This window comes from Mustela nigripes, chromosome 12 (genome assembly GCF_022355385.1).
Source record: "Mustela nigripes isolate SB6536 chromosome 12, MUSNIG.SB6536, whole genome shotgun sequence".
NCBI classification, from domain to species: domain Eukaryota; kingdom Metazoa; phylum Chordata; class Mammalia; order Carnivora; family Mustelidae; genus Mustela; species Mustela nigripes.
Window position 1 is genome coordinate 57,193,699 of NC_081568.1, and position 21,949 is coordinate 57,215,647.

The 21,949-nt window shown below is 43.3% G+C and overlaps 2 protein-coding genes across 2 annotated transcripts in view; both read left to right on the top strand.

The window, feature by feature from the left end:
- TENM2 (teneurin transmembrane protein 2) overlaps window positions 1-21,949 on the top strand; it is a 479,009-nt gene that overhangs the window by 172,203 nt on the left and 284,857 nt on the right. The window contains exon 4 of the mRNA XM_059416332.1: window positions 8,914-9,148. Coding sequence (XP_059272315.1) covers window positions 8,914-9,148 — 235 coding nt within the window. The remainder of the gene's footprint in view (window positions 1-8,913; window positions 9,149-21,949) is intronic.
- LOC132028396 (protein C10-like) lies at window positions 8,021-8,533 on the top strand. The gene is given in 1 exon segment (XM_059417317.1): window positions 8,021-8,533. A coding segment is annotated over 1 exon segment (381 nt). The 5' UTR covers window positions 8,021-8,078; the 3' UTR covers window positions 8,460-8,533.

Genomic DNA, 21,949 nt, shown 5'->3' on the forward strand with positions numbered 1-21,949 from the left:
CAAAGTCACCTTCTCCCTGGGTCCAACTGTCTCCCTGTTGAAGGACTTGTGAGGGTAATAAGAATTCAGGCAATTAAGGGAAAGGCCCATCAGATTCTGGCAATTGGGAAATGCTCACAGAACAGAGGCAGACGTCTGCTGTGATCCCCTCTCAGATCAGTTGAGGTTCTCCCAACACGACCGCCCTCCCGCCACCAAACACCATGTGTTCCTTCCATCATTCATTCAGCACTACTTCCGGGCCAGGCACCAGAGCCTTGTGCCCGGGATGTAAAAACAATACAGACAGACTATCTATCTATCTATCTATCTATTTATTTATTTGACAGACAGAGATCACAAGGCAGGCAGAGAGAGAGGAGGAAGCAGGCTCCCCTCCGAGCAGAGAGCCCAACTTGGGGCTCGATTCCAGGACCCTGGGATCACCACTAAAGCCAAAGGCAGAGGCTTTAACCCTCTGAGCCACCCAGCGCCCCCCACCAAGACAGACAGACTTTTGTGCCGAATGGAGCTCACAGTCCTATAGGAGACACAGGAGAGTCCAAAAACGATAGAAAACCATATGCCAAGGGTGATGAAAAAGAGGCGCCCAGTGTGCCCTTGGGAGGGGCCCAGCTGCATGACAGTTCAATGCAACGTGTAAGAAGAGAAACTCCCCTCTCTTAATGTCCTGTGCCTCACTTTCTTCATCTTTGTAATGGAGAACCCCATCTCCCTCAAAGGTTAGTAGAAGTCTCAATAAGGCGAGCTCTTACCACGCAGCTGGTGCTTATTAAATGGGAGCAGTTGCTCTTCGATGATCTGAGGTGTCCCCCTAAACCTATTTTTTGTTGATGGATGTAGGTAGAGCTGACAAAACTTTGGTTTCCAAGCCTGCAAATGATTGCTCTTTGTGAGCACAGTCCCCATGCTTCCACTGTGCAGTGTGGATGTGTGCGTCATTGTGAATGCACTCTGAATGCTTTTTCTTTGAGGTCATATATTTTGTGTAAGCAAGAGAACTACAAATCATTCCTTATGATTGAGCACAGCCCTTGCCTTCCCTGCTGTTCTGCTCAGGCTGAGTGGAGCCTTTCCATCAGGGGCAACTGACCCACCCACCCTGAATCCAGGACCCTACACTCCCAGCCCCAGAGGGACTGGTCAGAGCGTCTGCCCAGCCCAGGGAGACAAGAAGGGGGTCATAACTTGGCTCATTCCTTCATTCCTGCCTTCTTTTTTTCTCCTGAATTCTGGAACGTGCAGCAAGGCTACAGTTCAATCTAGTGGTGGCCATATGCAAGAAACACTGCCATCGCTCACGGCCCTGCGACACCAGCGCACTACACGGGGGTCAGCACCGAATAATACACGTCCATTCTTCAGAGGACGAATCACTCAGCAGATGCTACAACAGGGAAGGAGGGAGCAGGCTGAATGCCTAGGTGTCTGGTACTTAGACACAAGTAAATCTCTCTCCATCTCTTTCTAAACACGGGAGGAGGCTGGATCTGGACTCCCCCCGCCCCTCCACCAACCCCCTCCACCCCCAGGCTGTTGGCAAAGTACCTTCAGTCAGAGCAGGAAGGATGAGCTGGGACCCAGTGTGCCCTTGTTTCTGCCTGCAACAGACCTAATTGCTGCTTATCCCTGATGCCACTGGTTACGGGAGCCAGGGATACAGCACAGAGGAGGAAGTTCCAGGAGAGCCTTTTGGGAAGGCACAGAAAAGAGATTGCCCTGCAGTTCGGCTGTTCTGGCCTATTTCTCCTGATTCAAGCAGCATTGTGAGGTGCAGAGCTTTGAGGTGGGCAGTTGCCTCCAATTTCTCACAAGATGGCATTCTGCCGTTTAAGCAAATGTGCACAGAAATGAGTTAAGGCTGTTTTCCTCTGTATTTGCCAGGGTGAGTGTAAAGCAGGGCAGGGGTCTTGGTTCTCTTCCTATGTGAGTGGCCTTGAGGGCCCCCCGCGCTCTTTGGCATGTGGTGGAATGGGGAAGAAACCCTGGGATCCACAAGCAGCTAGCCACTTACTAAGCCCCATGACCTTGGGGGCTTTACTTTAACCTCTCTGTGCCTTACTGGTTGGATCTGTAAAATGGGGATGATAAGAGAACCTGTCCCACAACAGTGAGTGGCAGCACACTGAGAAAATTTACAGACAGCAGCTCGCACAGGACCAGACACACAGGGAGAGCTTAACTCCTCACACTCCTGTCGGTATTATTTTGTAGTCCTTAACATCAATTGTTTTGGTTATGGAAATGGAACACTTCGGAGTCCCATGTTCTATTTCTGCAAGCTCTGAGAGAGATGCTTTTGGGACTGTCCCTAGTCATGCCTGTCCCATATTACTCAGTCAGCAGGTCCTTCTGCAGACCACATCTGAGGCTGGAGGGGGTCTGAGGTTGGTCATTTTGCCTTTCTGTGTTGATTTGATACCATCCTCCATCCTTCATTTCCCCCAGATCTAAAGTTGCTATTGCTGTTATTACCATTGTCAGTACTATTAATTATAACACATAATATATAATAATATTTAATACCAACTATGTGCCAAGAATCGTGGTAGGCTTTTTAGAGATGTATTCTCATTTGATGCTCCTAACAACCACATGAGAAAAGTAAAACGACTCTATCCATTTCATAGATGAAGAAACAAACTTGGAAAAGACCCCTCTTTTCCAGGGGTCACACTGTTAAGTGGCCACTCAAGTGTTCAAAGCCATCCACGAGCCTGGCCATCAACAACAGACTCCTCCTTCTAACTAGAGGCTGTCATTTTTTTTTTTTAAGATTTTCTTTTATTTATTTGATAGAGAGAATGAGAGAGAGCATGAGAGGGGAGAAGATCAGAAGGAGAAGCAGACTCCCCATGGAGCCGGGAGCCTGATGTGGGACTCGATTCTGGGACGACTCCAGGATCATGACCCGAGCTGAAGGCAGTCGCTCAACCAACTGAGCCACCCAGGAGCCCCGAGGCTGTCATCTTAAAGTCTTCACCTCTGATTCTCTCTGCCTCTCATGTGAGGTCAGATCTGAACAGTGTGTCCAGGTGCCAACTTTCACCAGCCAGAGACTTCAAAATGTGTGCCAACTCCATCTTCAGTTCTAGCATCTTCAAATTGTTGTCAAGATGGAACTTGCTCCAAAGACATGGTTCAGTATAAGGGGGCAGAGAGTCTGTGGTTAATTCATCATCTTAGGGTCCAAGGGGTTGAAATTTTTAAAGACCAGCACTTGGCATTCCATCTCCAAGAATGAGTGAATTATGAGCAGTTAGGCAAGCCTATACTTATATATTTTTTCTTTCATATATTTTATCATTTGTAATCACCAGGAAAAAATAGGGTGTACTACAGAGCAAGACAAAGCTATCTTAGTCTATCCCTGCCCTCCTACTCTCCTGCACACCCACCCCCTCTTGGCAAGGGTAAACCTAGCCTAAATGTCTCACTCACCTGTTTATTTAGGAAGAGTGCAACAATAGCCAATTATTAAGAATTTCCTTCCTTAGCTCCAAAGAAAATCCTTCCTTTATACATACATTATTGACACTGTGGGCGTTGGTTGTTTCCACATGCTGTTTGAGCTTTGCTAGTCAAGTTAACCCAGAAGCTGATACTCCAGCATTTTGCAGTCCCCAGGTCTAACTTTGTTAGGTTGATACTGTTGCCCAACAAAGAAGAACTACTTTGTTTTTCTTACGACTCCACTGTCAACCAGTTGGCATTTAGGAAGGTGAGAATATGGGAATGGCATCCCTCTCAGGACCAAAATTCCTGGCAACAGCAAATCTTAAGCATAGTTTTTTTGAGCAAATAGGACAAATCAAGCACTCATTCAAGCACTTAGTTTTTAAACATACAGGGAGCAGGGGCGCCTGGGTGGCTCAGAGGGTTAAGCCTCTGCCTTCAGCTCAGGTCATGGTCTTGGGGTCCTAGGATGGAGTCCCGAGTCAGGCTCTCCGCTCAGCAGGGAGCCTATTTCTCCCTCTTTCTCTCTGCCTGCCTCTCTGCCTACTTGTGATCTCTCTGTCAAATAAATAAATAACATCTCTTAAAAAAAAATAAACATACAGGAAGCTCCTTCTCACTAAATTCACTTATCCTCTCCTCGCTGGGAATCTTAACTATCCTGCCCTAGCCTTTTTTTTTTTTTCCCCTTTCCAAGCATTTTATAAATTAAACTTGAAGTAACAGTCCAGTTGAGGCCAACTGGGTCGGCTTTGCTTTTCCCTCTCTCAATTTTTTCCCCTCAGAGGGATGAAGGCTGACTGTTTTGGAGAAGGGTACTTTGCCACATGACCCCTCTATGAGAGTGCTCCTGCCCTCGCTTTTAACAGAGGACCAGTGTGCCGCTCCTCCTTCCTCAGATGAAAGGCCACACAGTACCTAAAAATAAATTCTAGGTTCTCAACTCCAGATAAATCAGGTACAAGATAATAGGTTAGCGCTGTGATTGTAATGACAGTTGCCTTTTGCCTGCTAATAGCATACTTATTAAGTTGATAGTGTGTAAGCATTTATGTTACACAGTTATTCGTGGCTCAATTGCATTACTATGTGATTTCATATTTATGCAATAGAAGAGCCATTAATATGCACATTAATTAAACCCAATAACTGTGTGGAACTCAGAGTGGACGTGAAGGTTCCTTCATCAAGCTAAGCTGTTAATCATTTCTGTTTCAGCATCTATTGAAGACACGAGTTGCCTTTCAGAAGGGCTTTTCCATGTAATTTGGCCTCATGGAAAGCAGTAAGGCATGTTGCTGGCCATTGTTTGCATTTTTTGAAATGGAAAACCATCAGATCCAGCAAGCTCTTTGGATGACTGTAATGAAAACCGATAAACACAAAAAATACTTGAGATCATTAGGTGTAGCAGAGGTGTTGCTATATTAGAGATACATGAACTACCCAGAATACGAAGGTACCACGGAGGAAACCAGCAATCAAAGACATAAATGCCTACCCGCAGTAACATAAATGCATATATCCGGCCAAATTAAAATAACAGGGATTTTAGGGTTGATGGCAAACCAGAAAACAAACCATCCTAAGGCATTAAGCTATATCTAGTTGCTACTGTGGGAGAATAGACTCCATATTTTTGTTCTAGTTTTGTTCTCAAGAGAAGTCAATGATCTGGAACGTTCTACAAAATCCCGACTCTGAAATTTTGGTCATGTGCATCTTGGGGGCTGTCAGTTTGTGACTTCTGCCCTAGAGGGTTGAAATCTGGGTTTACGTCCTGTACTCAAATCTGGGCTCCTTGAGAGCCATAGTCATGTCTTATTCACGCTTTTATTCCTGACGGAAGCAGTCAGGGTTCTGTGCACGTGGTTGGGGAACTTGCCAGCCTTGAGTGGCAGGCTTGGCACTCCCCGTTCCTCTTCCCTGCATCTTCCATGTTGACACACGGCTACTTAGTGCTGTGGTCACCAGTGATGGGTGAGTACTCGGGATTACAGACATGGGGTTGGAGGTCCAGGTTCACACAACATGAAAGGGGCAGACCCAATCCTTGAACCCTTGAACCCTCTTTAGATTTGTGGTTTTTACCCATGGACTAAGTGTCCCCCCAGATGCTCCCCTGTCTCTCTGTACACACCCCGGTGGTAGCTTTTACCACTCTATTCTAATTGTCTTTTTTAGTTCTTGCACCTAGTTGCAAAATATGATCGTTAGATGGATAGATAGATGAGCAAATATCCTCCGTGTCACAGTGGAAATGAACAACAGTAATGAGGAAAACATCTTTTAATACTGACAATGCTAGATGGTGGTTGTTGTTGCTGTCAATAATGTGATTTATTTGCAGTGAAATAACATGCTTTATAGGAGGGCAGGGTGAGCAGACAATTATGTCTGCTTTGCTCTCCTCCATGAAGCTCTAGACCTTCTCTTTAGCAGCTCGACTTCTCTTCCAGCTAACTGGAACGCTCACCATCCATTTTGTTGGGACTATGCCACATAACACCTGGGTCCATGGTTCCGTTCCCCCCAGCACCACCCCTGGATATGATCAACAAATGGGAAACCACAGGAATTCCACCCACACAGAACACAGATGGACAGGGAAGGGCCACCCAAGTTGGAGTTAGCAAAGAAACCTCAGCTCGGGATGAATAGACAGGAAGCAAGAGGGTTCTGGTATCTCATTTAGTGAATTAAATACCTCCCAGGGCCTCTTTGTACTTTGGGAGAGTGTGTGGTCTGGAGCTCTGGAGGTGAGGACGGGCTGCTGAGGGAGATGGAAAGTGAGGGCTTGGGGCTGAGGAGGCTGGGTTCCCACTTGTACACTGATTCATCTCATCTTCCTGAGGCAAGTCTCAAGATTACCTAACTAATGGCAAATAATGACCACTTGGATGGAAGTTGAGAGAAGGGAAAGGAAGGCATGAGAATTCATTAACCCTGTGTGAGGGGCTTGGATAGCATCTCTAAAGGACCATTATTACATCATTTCACCCCTGTTTCTCACCTCTTCCCACTAATACGAGACAGATAAATGCTAAATAACTATATAATAATACATTACTCGACAGACAACAATGCCAGGAAATGTAATAGCCTGCTCCAGCTATGAAACTCTCTCAAAGATATATTTAAAATGTCACTGGTGCATAATGTAAAATACGAATTGCAGGTTCATTTGGAGGACGCGATTTAAAATCTATACAACTCTACAGTGTCATTTCCCATTGGGGTTTAGTTTTAGTTGTCTTTCTCTGAAGACCCAAAAAAAAAAAAAAATCCCCCCAAGTAATTTCAGCCCAGGAACACAAACTTCGAAGAACCACTTTCCTCTGTTATTTTTCCTTCTTGTTTTCCTCAGTCATGATGCTCTCCAAACCTAGTATCTTCTTGACATGTTGTCTTTCTTTCGGAATATTTCTGCAGGCTTCCCAGGAGCCGCGGAATGTAGATTACACCTTTTGGAGATGTAGCCTGGCCACATAAGGAGACAAGTAGTTGAAATTTGTGTCAAATTGCTTGTTTAAATGATGTGAGCCAACTTCTTAAAGCCAGGACAGCAGGGGCTGAGGATTTTAAAAGTTGGCAGGGGCCAAAATGACAAGGCTTGGCAGTCACCTGGTGAGCTGCCAACCTCGACTAGAGGCTTCAAAAAAGGACACAAATTAAAAGTCATGTTTCAGCAGCCATTAAAACCAAATTATAGGCTTACATTGCATAGTGAACTACTTTCATTTTCATTATGCTTAAAATATTTCATTTTGTAGATTGAGAATGGGTTGCTAGGAAAACCCTGTGTGGAGTTGTCATCTGTGGTCATATTTACAAGAGGATACACGCAGAGGTATAGTTCCCCTTTGTGCATTTCTCCTGCAAGGAGAGAGGATTTCAAGAGAAGAAAATAGATGCAATTTGGAGTGAGGGTCATGGTTTGAAAACATCAGACCCAATGTCTGAGCAGGCTCACAGGTATTTTCTTAAAGTCTTATTTAAAAACAAATTTTATATATATGTGTGTGTGTGTGTGTGTACAAAACACCTATACTTTTTTTAAAATTAATTGTCACCATCTTCAAAGCCCAGGAAATTTTATCTAAAAGTCCAGATCTCCAGCTCTCCTTGAAAAACTAGATCTGGCTGCCTTGGACCCTTATCCCCACATGGCCACATGGGCTCAGATCTGAGGGAGGGCTGCTTCCTGCCCTCTCCGGGTCCCCTCGGTCCACAACTGGCCCGCCTCCCTTTCTTGCCTGGCCCCCACAGGTATTTAAGTATGCTACTGTCTTAGAGGGTACGCTATTTTGTTACCTTTAGAAGGAGGAGATAGTTGGGGCTCCTGGGTGGCTCTGTCAGTTGAGCATCTGACTCTTGATTTCACCTTGTGTCATGACCTCAGGGTCATGAGATGGGGCCCCATGTCAGGCTTACAGTCAATGTGGGGTTTGCTTGTCCCTCTCCCTCCTTCTCTGCACCTTCTCTCTCTCTCTCTTTCTCTCTCTCTCCGGCTGCAGCTGATGCAGCTTCCCTTCCATCGGTTTTGAGAGCCACTCTGAGAGGCATCTCGTTTCTCCTGAGCATTTCGTTGGTTTCGCTGCACGTGCAGCTTTTGTTACCCTATGGCGTCGGCCTCGGCCCCACCCGCGGCCCTGAGCGCCGAGCAAGCCAAGGTGGTCCTGGCGGAGGTAATCCAGGCGTTCTCGGCCCCGTAGAACGCCGTGCGCATGGACTAGGCTCGGGACAACGCGTGCAACGACCTGGGCAAAATGCTGCAATTCGTGCTGCCCGTGGCCACGCAGATTCAGCAGGAGGTTATCAAGGCCTATGGCTTCAGCTGCGACAGGGAAGGTGTCCTAAAGTTTGCCCACTTGGTCAAGTCTTACGAAGCCCAGGATCCTGAGATTACTAGCTTGTCCGGGAAGCTGAAGGCACTGTTCCTGCCCCCCATGACATTGCCTCCCCACGGTCCTGCTTCTGGTGGCAGTGTGGCTGCCTCCTGAGGGTCGGCCCTCCCACTCGGGGAAAACCTTAATGTTCCAGAGGATAATAAACGTGCCTGTGACTTAAATAAAAAGAAGAAAGGAAGGCAATATTTGCAAAGCTTGTATGTAGTGAACTGGTTTACCAGGAGAGAGTATACGGACTTTCTACAACAATGATCAGCCCTGTCATGTGACTTCCTCTTCAAGATTAATATGTTCTAGCCTGGTTTTACTAACCTAGTTTCTCCTTCTTCTGAGGCTGGCAGAAAAAAAGCAAAGCAAACCATGTTACATATGAGTAACCAACCCTGGAATTAGGCATTTGCAGTCTTATCTATGTGTCTAGTCTGTGACTTTCAGAAATTAACCCACATAGAGGCATGGGCTCTAGGCTCTACTCCGTGGGTTTGCAGAGCCTTGGCGGCTAGAGTCTGCAGTCCCTGATGGCCGTTTCTCCTTCCTCTCTTTCCAGGTCCTCCAAACCACCACAGCCAGTCTACTCTGAGGCCCCCTCTGCCTCCCCCTCACAACCACACTCTGTCCCATCACCACTCGTCTGCCAACTCCCTCAACAGGAACTCACTGACCAACCGGCGGAGCCAGATCCACGCCCCAGCTCCCGCACCCAATGACCTAGCAACCACGCCAGAGTCCGTTCAGCTTCAGGACAGCTGGGTGCTAAACAGCAACGTGCCGCTAGAGACCCGGTAAGTGCCCGTTGCCCGTCACACCCATTGCCCTCTCAGAGCCACCCACAAGATCCACCACAGGATGGCTCGGGATTCCTGTCGGGGAGACAGTCTTGGTTTAAATAACAGGACGAGTTTACCACTTCCTTGCTGTTCCCTTGGTAATTCAACCCTGGATGGTAGGTTGATAGGTATTTCTTGGTTCACATGTGTCTCCTTTTAATGCTTGTTTACTCTCTTAGACAGCTCTTGTGTACCCAACTAATAGAATTAGCATAACATATTTTTACTCAAAGGCTCATGGGAAACATGCTTATAAGGGTATATTGACTGAAAGCTGCTGATAAATTATGCATTTGGCCTTTCCTGAAGTAATAAATGAAGACTCATTTGAAATTAAGTGTTTGGGGAGACCTTGAGAAACAATCCCTGATTCCAGACTGACAGAAGTATAATTTTAATTTATATTTCATCCAACATACCGTCTCACGTTAATCCCTCCTGTACACACTAACAGCTTGATGCCTGAGGGGCAGACAAGAATGTACAAAAACAAACAAGAAAAAAGGGGCAGCACTTAGGTTGGAGTGAAGAGTTGCAAAGTGATCTCCAGGTCTGGCCTTGTGTTGTTTTGCCTCTGCTTCAGTCCCTTTCTTACCTTCACGCCTCGTGCTCCAAAACCGTGCTCACCTTGATGCCCTGAGAGAGGGGGTGTGGGTGACAGTGCAGCCGGCTGGGGCCGAATGGCCGGGAAGGCTGTGGGTGGGCTGCTAGATGGGGAACGGCCCTTGTGCTCCAAACCCACACCCTTTTCAGGCTTTGGGGGCTCCGGTTACTCTTGTTTCTTTGTCCGAAAGAGCCACGAAGAGAAACGGAGAAAGCAGAAGCTTCACTTTGACCCTCCAAAAAGTTCCCACTTAAGTTTTTAAACTTTAATAAGTTACGTTTGAGGAAATATGACAGGAATCTGTCATCTTTCCGGTAATGGCCAGCGAATTTTCTGCACGCAGCTGGAAGCAACTATGCAAGCCATAGCATTTATCTTATTTTTGTTGTTGTTGTTGTTTTAAAAAGATTTTGGATAACATGTGTACTCTTGTCATTGTGGTCACTTTAAACTTAAATAAAATTTGTTCTCTGATTATAGGTTATTGTTAAACATGCCTATAGTCTTTTTTTTTTTTTAAAGATTTTATTTATTTATTTGACAGACAGAGATCACAAGTAGGCAGAGAGGCAGGCAGAAAGAGAGAGGAAAGGAAGCAGGCTCCCTGCCGAGCAGAGAGCCCGATGTGGGGCTCAATACCAGAACCCTGGGACCATGATCTGAGCTGAAGGCAGAGGCTTTAACCCACTGCGCCACCCAGGCGCCCCACACATGCCTATAGTCTTAATCTGAGGCATAAAATATGTAAAGTCAGTAGAAACTATATGCATATATTATATGTAATAGATATATTGAAACATCTGCACTGATATAGTAACCTGTCAATAAACAGCTTTGCCAGAAAGTTTCCAGGCTGAAAGCAGACTGGTCCGTGACTGGTCCGTCAGGATATCCCATAGTCGATGATGATCTTTAAGGCTGTATACGTTTTTCTCTTTTTCCTCCTCTGCCATCGAATTTGTTGGGCATTAGCTTCTTTTTATATGAATAGACCATTGTTTGAAAAAGAGTTTCTGGCCATCGAGGCTGCATGGAGTAGACTAGAGGGAAGAAGGAAAATGATGAGGAGAAAGGGAGAGAGAAGTCTAGTAGCTCCGAAAGAGGAGGGGACGAGCAGAAGGAAGAGGACCACCATCATCATTAATCACCACTTTTCACCATGCACTTTGTATATGGCTGGCATTCATTCTTTACTTGTGTTTTCTCATGAGAGCCTGAAAGAGATACAGTGAGGTACGAAGGAACCATTATTTCCACCATTTTAAAGATGGACGATCTGGATGTCAAAGGGCAAAATAACTTGCAAGAGGCCTAAGACTTCAGGGAGATGGGACGTTTTGAGCCACTTTGAACAGAACTATAGTGGTTTCCACACATAAAATAAGGTGCCAAGATTTCTTCTGATGAGTAACTACAAAACTACATTTATTGCCCTAACTGTTACATTTACAGGGCAAACTCCATCAGAGTGTTTGCTTCTCACAGAGAGCCTCCCCTTGGTGGTTAGAATGCATATACTGCATGAACTGTCTCCCCTCTCCCAGCTTCTGAGGAAAATAATTGGCTCTCCAGGAGATTTACTTTATAAAACCATTTGTAGTCAAGTGTTATCTTGACAAGAATCTGGTAGAGAGGGCCAGCAGAGCCACGCTTGTCACCTTCCTGGTTTTCTGAAGTAAGCTTCCCTAGAATTTGTATCTGATCTGTAGAGTCCTTCTGCAGACCATTTGGATATTTGTCTTTTCTCCAAGGATTAGGGTTTCTCAGTGGTGCTTTTGGAGGAGGCAAGTTAAATACAAGGCTTGAAGAGTAGATGGGATTGCCAAAATGTTGAAGTCAGTCAGAAGGGAAAATCAAACAAGGGCAACATCTGGATGTTCTTTGATCAGCACATTCAAGGGCCGAAGTTTAGAGACTGTGAGGCCCTTGGGATCATGAGGTCACCAGAAGTCAAGCCCAGGGAGCACAAGTCAGCAGATATTTGAAACTCCATTCATGGAATTCATGAATACGTATAACTTGGGTGTGCGTCTAGTCTCATATATGAAAACTTCAGCAGTAATTAGTAGAATTGTTGGGCTTTGTGTTTCTTTTAAAAAGATTATTCATTCAGTTTCTTATTAGCAAATATTTACTGAGTCCCTCATGTATACCAAGCACTATGTCAGGTGCCAGGAAGATAATGGGTAACACAGACATCTTGCCCTTAAAGCTCACACAACCCAAAGGAAGAGACAGGTACAGAAACAAAAGGATAGTGCAGCGTGTACAGCAATGGAAGTGTAAGGTCACTGTACAGTGGATGGAGGGATTAACTCTCCCAGGATGAGCAGGAAACAGTTCACAGCTGAGGGTCTGTTTAAGCTGGATTTTAGAAGAAGGATAAGAATTTGTCTAGTAGATAAGTAGAAAGACTTCAAAGATTATGGTATATTATTTGTTCCCATCCCCTATTTTTTTTTTAATTTAGTCTTAGAAACTGTAGAACTGAAAAAATTCACTCCTGCAAATGCTGAAACATGGTGAGTTTCATCGGATCCTTTTCTTATCCACAAGAGAAAGTGTAGGTCCGGAGCTGTTCTTTTAGGGGCGTGATGCCATGCTGGGATTCCCATTCTTATTTTTATACCAAATAAGGATTGATTAACTACATCCAGGAGAGAGAACCATTGAAGGCAGGTCATTGTGGAGGCTGATTGTGATGTAGTCAGCAATTTCGAAAATGCAGTGGAAATTTACAAACAGCCTCACCACCTTTACTCTCCCTAATACAGACTTCTAGGTGTAATGGAAGAATTTCATAACCCTGGAAGGTGATGAGCAGGCATTCTACCACCCCCGGAGACTCTATGCCAAGTCCAGCGTGTTTCTTTAGATGAGGGAGGAACAAACCTTGGCCTCTCTGCATTGCTTTTTGATGTTCCCATCAGTCTTAATGAGGCATGTTACATCTTCTCTGGACTGTGCTTTTTTTCCATTTTTTTTTTTTCTGTGGCAAGTAGAATTAAAGGTGCTGATGAAGGAGACATAGCCCGAAAATAGGACTGTACAAATTTGGAATTTAACAGAAGACAAAAAAGCCTACAATGAAAGTTCCATAGCACTGTCAATCATGTAAAGGACCAATGCATATAAATATCTACCACCAAAACCAGTCCATTCATGTATAAACCATAACATAATCCAAGGAAAAACAAACTCAGGGCAGAGGTACTAATTGCAAGCAGTCTGTTTTGTCTTTCTCCAATATGGTGTGTCACAAAATCACTCCATCACCATGTTTTTCTCCACCTACTTAGGTCTTAGAAGTAAATCCATGGGTAATCGCTGGTTGATAGCACCTCTCTACTCTTTTCCTCTCCTGACAGCAGCAAATTCAGGGATCTTCCTGGCCAACAGTTTCTTGGGGAGTTTCTGAAGTCAGCTTCTCTTGTCCAAAACAGTATAAAGTAGTTTGATGACTAACTTTACTTCATCTGTGTGTTTTGCTGAAGCAAGCTTCTCTCTCTCAATCTCTTAGCAGCAGGTCACTAAAGAGAATCCCAAAGCAGGACAAAATGTCCCCCTGATTTTACTTTTTCTCTGAAATACCAGAAGCTCTGATTTTTTTTTTTCAGTAATACCTTTTCTATCTTTATAAATTTTGACACAAGGGAAACAGAAAATAAACACACAGAAAAATCTCCATCAGATCCTCAATTCCAGAAGCCTTCCCTTTAAACATCAAGACCCTCATACTACAAACAAGTTTGCAAGTTGCTTTGTAAGACGGCCATCCATTATTTATTCAAGAAATATCTGTAAGAACCTATCATGCGCCAGGCACCAAGGAGACCTCAGTGAAGGAGAAAAGCAAAGTCCTTGCCCTTATGGTGATTCCAGGCTGGGTGTAGACGGATGTGAACAAATGATTATACACATGCCCCTTCTGCTCCGATGAGGGGGAATATGTGCCATGTGAGATATAGAGAAGTCAGATGCGTGAGAAATGGATGTTTAGGCTGAGCCCTAAGGATGAGTAAGTGTTAATTAGACTTAAAGAATGTTCTAGATGGCAAAAACAATGATCTGTTGGGGAGAGGAGCACTAGGATGCCAAGAAATGAAAGCAAGCTAGAAGGGCAGGCAAGGGCAGTGTGCTGCAGAGTGCTGGGCTGGGTGAAGAAATCAAAGCCCAAGAATAATGAAAAGTCACTGCAGCATTTTAAATGGGAAAATAAAACAATAAAATAATATTTTTGTTGTTGTTGTGAATTCTGGAAGCTGCCATATGGCCAAGAGACTGGGGGTAAGGTGGAAGGTAGAACAAGTCTAGAGATCCAGCTTAGAGAGTCTTGCAATGATTAAGATGGTCCCCGCTGGGGTCCTGGCAGCAGTAGCCTCATATTTGCTTTCTCCTACCCATTTCTGGCAAGAAGGTGAACATTCATAGATGTCAAGTGTATTTTGAATCGGTCGGAATGAATCCTGTGTGGCTTAGGCAGTTGAGGGTGCAATTACCAGCTTTTTGACTTAGGAGGGTGGCTGGTTAGTGATATCATTTCCCAAAGAAGGAACCAGTTTTGTGGCAGAAAACAGAAGTGCCGTTTCAGACACGTCAAATCTATGATGCAGTGAGACTTAAGTGTAGCTGTTTGGATTCTAAATATTTTGATTCCAAGATAATAGATGTAACATGGAAATTCATCCATTTACAAATAACAGCATATTTAGTGTGTTCAAAGCTCTCAGCAATAGATTTTTTTTCTCTTTTAAAAATAACTCTCCAGAAATTTTGTTCAATTTAGCACTTACTCTACATGATCATATATGCCTGTAAATAACAATTTTTCTTTATCAAATGCTTTTTGCTTGGCACTTAGTTTTTATGTACATTATCCCATTTAACCCCTTAACACTTCTGGTGGGTATATGTTACTTATCCCCATCTTAAATGAAGGGAAACTGAGGGCTCAGGAAAATGAAGTTATGTACAGATCTGTAAATGAGTAAGCGGCGGAGCTGGGATTTGAACTGGGTCTGACTACCAGTGCTATTTTCTTGACCACCCCACAGTAGTGCCTTTTGGAACTAGAAAAACAAAACAAAGCTATGCTTATTCTGATGGCAAACAGAAGATTGATTTGCCAGGCCATGGAAATGGTGAAGTCAATGCGTGATAAGTGACATAAGGAAAAAAAAAAAGATCTATGGGTTGAATTCCAGCCTGTGACACGATAGAGCCTTAGCCATTGGCAAAATCATCAGCCAAGCAAGAGGTAAGGGACTCCTCTTTGCAGCTCTTTGAGGCTGGTGGCAACCAGTGTGGTGGGTCTGAGGCTTCGGCACTCCATGGCCCCGGACGGCATAGGTTCCATGTGAGCTCATGACAGATACTTTGCATCGTAGAAAATGCGAGAGCAAATTGACAGTGCAGAAATCAAAGCCCTCCTACTTCCTCAGCTCTGTGATTTGTTGAATCTTTCTCTCCCACACAGAGCTTTGCCACATTAACAGGAGAAAGCCAAACCGCTAGGGGTACCCTGGCTGACCATTTGGTCATACTTAGAGTACCATGATTATTCCTGTTAGCAGGAAGTCGTGTAAGGGCTCTGCTAAAGAAAGGAGTACCTTGGGCTTGATGGGCAGCATTTTAAGAATCTAATTTTGGTCTCAGAATTTCAGAAAACACACTTTTTGTCTTTGTGAGGAAGTCATCATAGCCTAATCTGGATGCTTTATTGGTAGTGCGTATTTGGGAATCGAGACACAAGACCTTTGGTAAATAAGGTTCTCACAGAGAAGCAACAAGATTGTTGAAACATCCTTGCCATGCTGAGCCCAAAGACTATTCCAAACTTGTTCTCAGATTGATTTTTCTACCTATGGATTAATTTTCTGACAGAATCACTGACAAGCTTGATCTTGAGAATATTAAACCAAGGTAACCTGTTTGGTTGTGTGTGTGTGTGTGTGTGTGTGTGTGTGTGTGTCTGTTTAAGTGAAGTTTAAAACTAGAATTCATTCTGGGTGCACCCAATGCATTCAAGCACTTTTCAAATCAATAGGCAGATTGGTTTCTCCATATTGCAAAACATTATGCCCCCTCTAAATTCTCATCAGAGGCAACATGGAAATTAATGAGACCTTTAGGTTAGCCTTTCAAGCTCAGCCTTATTTTATAGCTTTACCTTGCCTTTTTGACATGGTGATCCCGCCTGGCCACCAGCAGCATTTCACGTTGCAGTGCACTTTAATTTTATAGTATTCGTAGTCTTCCTTGGAAACTGGCAGCTTATTAATCTCAATAACTGAGCTGCTCAATAGGCATGCTCTCCAATGAGAAACGAGGCTGTGTCTTTTATTTTTTCTTGGCAGATGGAGACAAGGAGTTCGTTGTTGGATCGAGGCAAGGGGTGGGGAGGGAGAGAGAAAGTCGGTTAGAAGAGGCACCTGCGTACCCCACATCATTTTCTGACAATAGGCAGGAAAATAGAGAGAACCTACGCCGAGCTACTGCTCAGCAATTTATGGGTTGTGGTGTTAAACACACTCAAACCCATTAATAAGAAAATAAATAAAGTGGTGTGACACGTGTGCAAATTACAAGGTGCATTAAGAAAGAAACAAGCATTACATATTATTTAGGACCACTCCAGCCTGCTCTTGGTATGGTTTGCAAATTGGGAAGCGTCCTTGAAGGTACAGGTATCCAAGGAGAGGCTGTCCTTTTCGAATTCGGTTCCCGCTATAAAACTAGAGTCTAATTAAGTTTATTAAAGCTTTGGGTACTTGAACTTTTTACTTGTAAGTTAACCACAGTTAAGGTTCTAGGTAAGAGAACGTTTTTAAAAGGCTGTCCCTTGCAACCTGGATGATGGGGACCCAATTACGGATCGAGGCCACCTCGTGGTCATGCCTTGTAAGCACAAGCCTCTGCCCCAAGTCTGTAAATGCAGTGGGTTAAGTTCGCCAGTCGAAAAAAGCCAAGTATTTCCATCTCTGTCTGTGCTTTCTCACCCATTCAGCTAAAATCAGCTGTCACTCCCTTGGGGCATTTCCTGAAGCCTTCCCAGAGGCTTTTATCTGGCTTAGACAGGGAGAGACTTGATGAAGCACAAGTCTTTTTCTAATTCTGGCTCCCCAATGATCCTTTTCTTTTCACAGAGGCCAGATAAGGCATTCCCAGCTCTCCCAGGCAGGGGAAGTAGGCTCTGCAACTTTTCTGCAGCTTCCTTTGATTTATTAGCCTCCACCTTGCCTGTCTTTGTAAAGTGTAGTTTTGTGTCCCCAGAATTGCAGTCCTGTACAAGGCTCTCAGCCAGGTCCCTCTCCTGGGGTTGAGTACTCTAGATTACAGGAGATGGTTGAAGAAACTTTTTCTCAGACAGGTTTCTTCCCTCCAAAACCCACCAAACAATTTCAGGCTATGTCATGAGTCATGTTTGCAAATAATCATTTTTAGAGGTCATGACAATGCTAACCACAAAGGCTCACCCTCAAAATTGTGTATTTTTAAATCCCTTAAAGAATTGCTTCTCAGCCAGAATGACTGAACAATCAGAAAATGCTCCCAATTTCTTTCATCGTTGTTTTAACTGTCCTTGCCTTATATTTCAAAAGAGAATGGGTAACCCTTCTTTTTCATTTGTGAGATTGTATTGAATTTGTGTTGTAATTTGTTAAAGCTTCGGTTGGGTACAAACATTCATAAGTCCATTTCTCCACATTCAGTCCTCTGGTAAAGATGTCACACACCAATGATACGATGATTAAAATCTCATTTTTAAAAAATTCTTTGAACAAATGGATTTAAAATTCTGCACTTAGAAGAAGATGGAAGATGTTGCTCTTCTTGGATAAGAATTTTAAATGGAAAGCTTAATCTTAGTGACTTTTTGATCTCTTATCAACCCAGACTTTCTCTACTAGAGAACATGGATAAGAGGGCATAAGGTGATATTGGACCCTATTAAAGCATTTGATGGGACCTGGAGAAATCTACCCCACCCTGGCCTCAGGAAAATGAGAATAAACATGAGAGCCCCCTGGGAGTAGGACAGTGCTTTGAATCTCCAGGTTTTGTGGGTGTCTTTTCCTCAGCTTTGAGCTGTTCTCTCTTGGTACATTAGTGTCCTTCAGTAGTTTACCAAAGACAAGGGACTGCAAAGATCATCTTCTTCAGCTTCTAGACTTCAGAATCTGCGTGAGTAGACATTGTGGCCTGATTAGATATTTTTTCACTTCCTGGAAACAACTGAACACTCTTCGGTTTTGATTTTTAGACATCATCATCCCTTGAATAACTACTTTGTGCCAAGTATCATAATAGACACTTTATGTTATCTGATAGATATTATTGTCCTTTATTTGGCATGTTGCGAGGTGGGAACTTGGGGAGATGAAGGGCCTGAGACAGATTCAAGATTCTGGAAGAACTGGATTCATGAAAAGAAACTCAGGCATTAGGAATCTGTCCCTCAGCTTCACTTTTCTCTCTTTCCCACCATCGTTCTTAATTTGTAAGATCCTTGTTGGAACTTCAGGCTATGTTCTCACACCTTAGAAATTTAACAGAAAAAGGAAGTCTTCTTTCTGATATTTCAACAACATTCTTTTCATTAAATTTTCATTGAACTCAACAATGGTCACATACCCACAGTGGACCCATTCCCCAAGACCTAGAGAACAGACCGTGTTGATTGGCTAGACCTGGATCACGCACCCATGTAGAGCATGGGTGTAGAGCATGAAGAATGTAGAGCATGGGTGTAGAGCATGAAGAATGTCATGGTCGTAACTGAGCACCATGATTTTAGGAGACCATAAAATGGAGGCTTTGCAGGCAAAAAATAAAATAAAATAAAATCAAGTTCAATAATAGTTTTGTCCTAGCCCTAGCTACCTACTCACATTGCCCAATGATAGTGATTTTCTCCTCTGGGCCCACACAGTTCTAGCCAGGATGGAGGAGTAGGAAAATTTTAGGGGCATCAGGTTATCTCAGTTGCCTGGGCACAGAAGGGGGTTTACAGCTGATTCTAATATGAAGTAGAAAGAATAAGTTCCACTGACTAATTTCCATCCCCTTCTGATTCATTGCCCTCTCTGGTTCACTTCTCAAACATCCCACAACTTTACCTTTGAGTTCACTATGGCCACTTAATGCATTTTAACTTTTATTAGTCTCCTGATGTCTCTTTGAAGCTATCATCTTCTTTCCTGCAAAACTGCTTGGATTCCACATTTTCTAATTAAAACATGCTCATTTATTGTCTTACTAACCAGTGCTCTTTACGAGGGCTCATGATGAGAAAGTTAACTCAAAACAACTCGATGCATTTCCTATTCTCCTGAAAATGGCTCGGGATGCAGTTTTACCTTTATAAAATTGAATTGCTTTGGACAATTTTTGGTTTTGCTTTTTTAATAAGACCATGAATGGAAACCATTTAACTCCATGCTGCAAGTTCCTGTTCTAGGCAATGCATTTTATCCTCTTTATGGTGAAAATCGTAGGTAGGACATTTTGCAGGGGTCAGTCATCTCCACAATGGACCATGGTGTAGGTGACAATTGAATAGTTCTACATTTAATTAGACAAAAAGTTTTGTCCTAAAATGCAACACATCCTAATGTCATTAATTATGTCCACCACTATTTACACCCCTGTGATTTAATGTGGCATTACTAGAAATACTCAAACTCAGTGTCATAAGGGAAAAGGTAGCACACATACATTTAAAACCACCTACAACTTCATAATAATGATGTGACTGGAAGACAAGTTGCAAGGACACAGTCCATGTGTGTCTACACATACTATGAGTCATTTTCTGAATCTTCCCCATTGTTGGCCTTGTCTAGAAATAGGCAAGTAGGGAGCAGCCTCCTCGTGTCCTGCCTCTAATATGCATCCTCAGGTTCATGGTACCCTTCAGTTTGGGAAAGAGGAATTGTAGAATCTGCTACAGAGCTAAAGCCAAAGGCTGTTTCAGGCACAGAGGGCGAGTCAGAGTCAGAGAGGAAGAGACCGAGAAGAAAGGGTCTGGTGACTAGAATACAGAAATAAGAACATGCCGTCTTCTGGGAAGTTGATCTCTTGATTCTGAACACTACCTTAGAAGGCAGACCAGGAGAAGGAGTCAAGGTAAACATGAATGAGGTTGGCTTGATCATTTAAGAGAACTGGAAATCATTTGGCAGCACAGAGGCAATACTTTCAAGCTGGAGGCCATGTTAAGATTACCTAGTACAGTCCAGTATCTATTTATGTGAGGGGAGTGAGACCCAGATGACCAGTGAAGGCCTCCCACTCTAAATGTCCAAGTAGTGAGATAAAGCAGGCCTGTAGCTCAAGCATACCTCTCCGTGCTTCATTGTTCCCAGCACAATGACAGGATTTTGTTGCCTCTTCCCTCTGCACAGAATCTTTTCTCCATTTCCTTCCACAAAAGATTTGTCAAGAATTTAGACAAAGATCAGAGCCCATATTGCAATAGATTTGGTCTTTCCACTCCTATATTACAAAATGCATGCATTCTCTTGGTAAAAATATTCAACAACTAAGAAGTTAGAAAATGGAAAGGAATATTCCCTGCCCTTCCCCTTCTATTTTCAAGGAAATCTCTTTTGAAGGTTTATTATTTTAGGCTTCCCAAAATGTTTTTGGATGTCTGAGCATATTTTTTTTTTAAGTTGAATGTAAATGGGACTGTATTATACGCACCATTTGGCAACTTCCTTTTTTAACTTCATGAAATATGGTGGAAATCACGTCAGGTAATTTCATGGGGACCTACCTCATTCTTATTTTAAAGTCTATGTAATATTCCAAAATGTCGTAATTTATTTAACCAATCTCTCCTTTATGGACCCTTAGATCACTTTCACATTTCTGCTATTACAAACAAAACCGTAATGAAGAGTCTTGTGTATATACCTTCCTTTGCATACTTACATGATTATGTTCAAGAGTCAAATTCCTAGAAGAGAAATTGCTAGATCAAAGGGTATGTATAATGTGCTTTTTAAATTTTGATGGATTATGCCAAATTATGTTCATCTCAATTCAAATGCTCCCGTCTCTCCTTATTCCTCCTTCTTTAATGGGTTGAATTTACTTTTATGGGCTTAAAATAAGAGCCCTGAAGTTTACGGTGTTGGATTTTAAACATAGAATTGAAAGAACTTTCTTTTCAAGGAATAATGTATCAAATAATACTAGAATACTCGAGGAACTCAACTCCCCTTCTAATGTGCCAGGTGTAGTGTGAGGAAGAGGCATAGCTGTGGGGAAAATCTGACTCACTCACTTCCTGTGGTTCTAGCTGTAGGGCCCTTCTCTTTATTCCCAAATTGTGCCACAACCTGGCCTACATGATTCAATGTACCTAACTTTTGCTGCCTTTTGTTTTCTCATTTATAATTTGGCAGTGTTTAAATTTGCCTCTTCTCCCTGTCTACCTTGCCTCTATCCACCTAACGGGGATATTATACAAATATCTAAGACGACTCAGTCAAGTTTCTGAGTCCCCAGGAGAAATGCCTAGTACAGCAGTATCATTGCTCTAACTATTATAAGAGAGTGTTTATGATCAAGGGCTTGAAAATCCAGCAATGAAGTCAGCCCCTTTTGTGAAATAAGTATGTGAGGGTTCTGTCAATAAGAGGCCCTCAGGCCAAACTTATATCGTTTCTTTATCTGCAACTCTGATTTTATGCTAAATAAGGATTTTTTTTTTTTTTAATTTCCCACCTCCCACTGGTAATCCCATTAGCAGCTGTGTTCATAGGACTCCAGCTTAATGCAGCCAACATTTACGGTAGTTCTATTAGGGGCTGACCACCATGCAAGATACTGAGGGTAAAGTCAAAAAGATATGGCCCTTGTCCCCCAACAGTTGTGGTCTTGTGGGAGAAGTCAGCTAAGTCAATAATTTATAGTAATATAAAACACTATAAAAGGGTGGTACAGGAACACAGGGTGTTGGGGATACCCCATCTACCCAGTCTGGGAAACCTAGCCAGAAGGAATAGTGTCTGATTCCCATTTTGATGGAAAAGTATACCCTATCCAAAGGCCACTCCAGGAAGAGGTAAGAGAAGAAGGCCAGAAAAGCAAGAGTGTGTAAGCATTCTGATCAGCTGGGCTGGAACTCAGGAGACAATGCT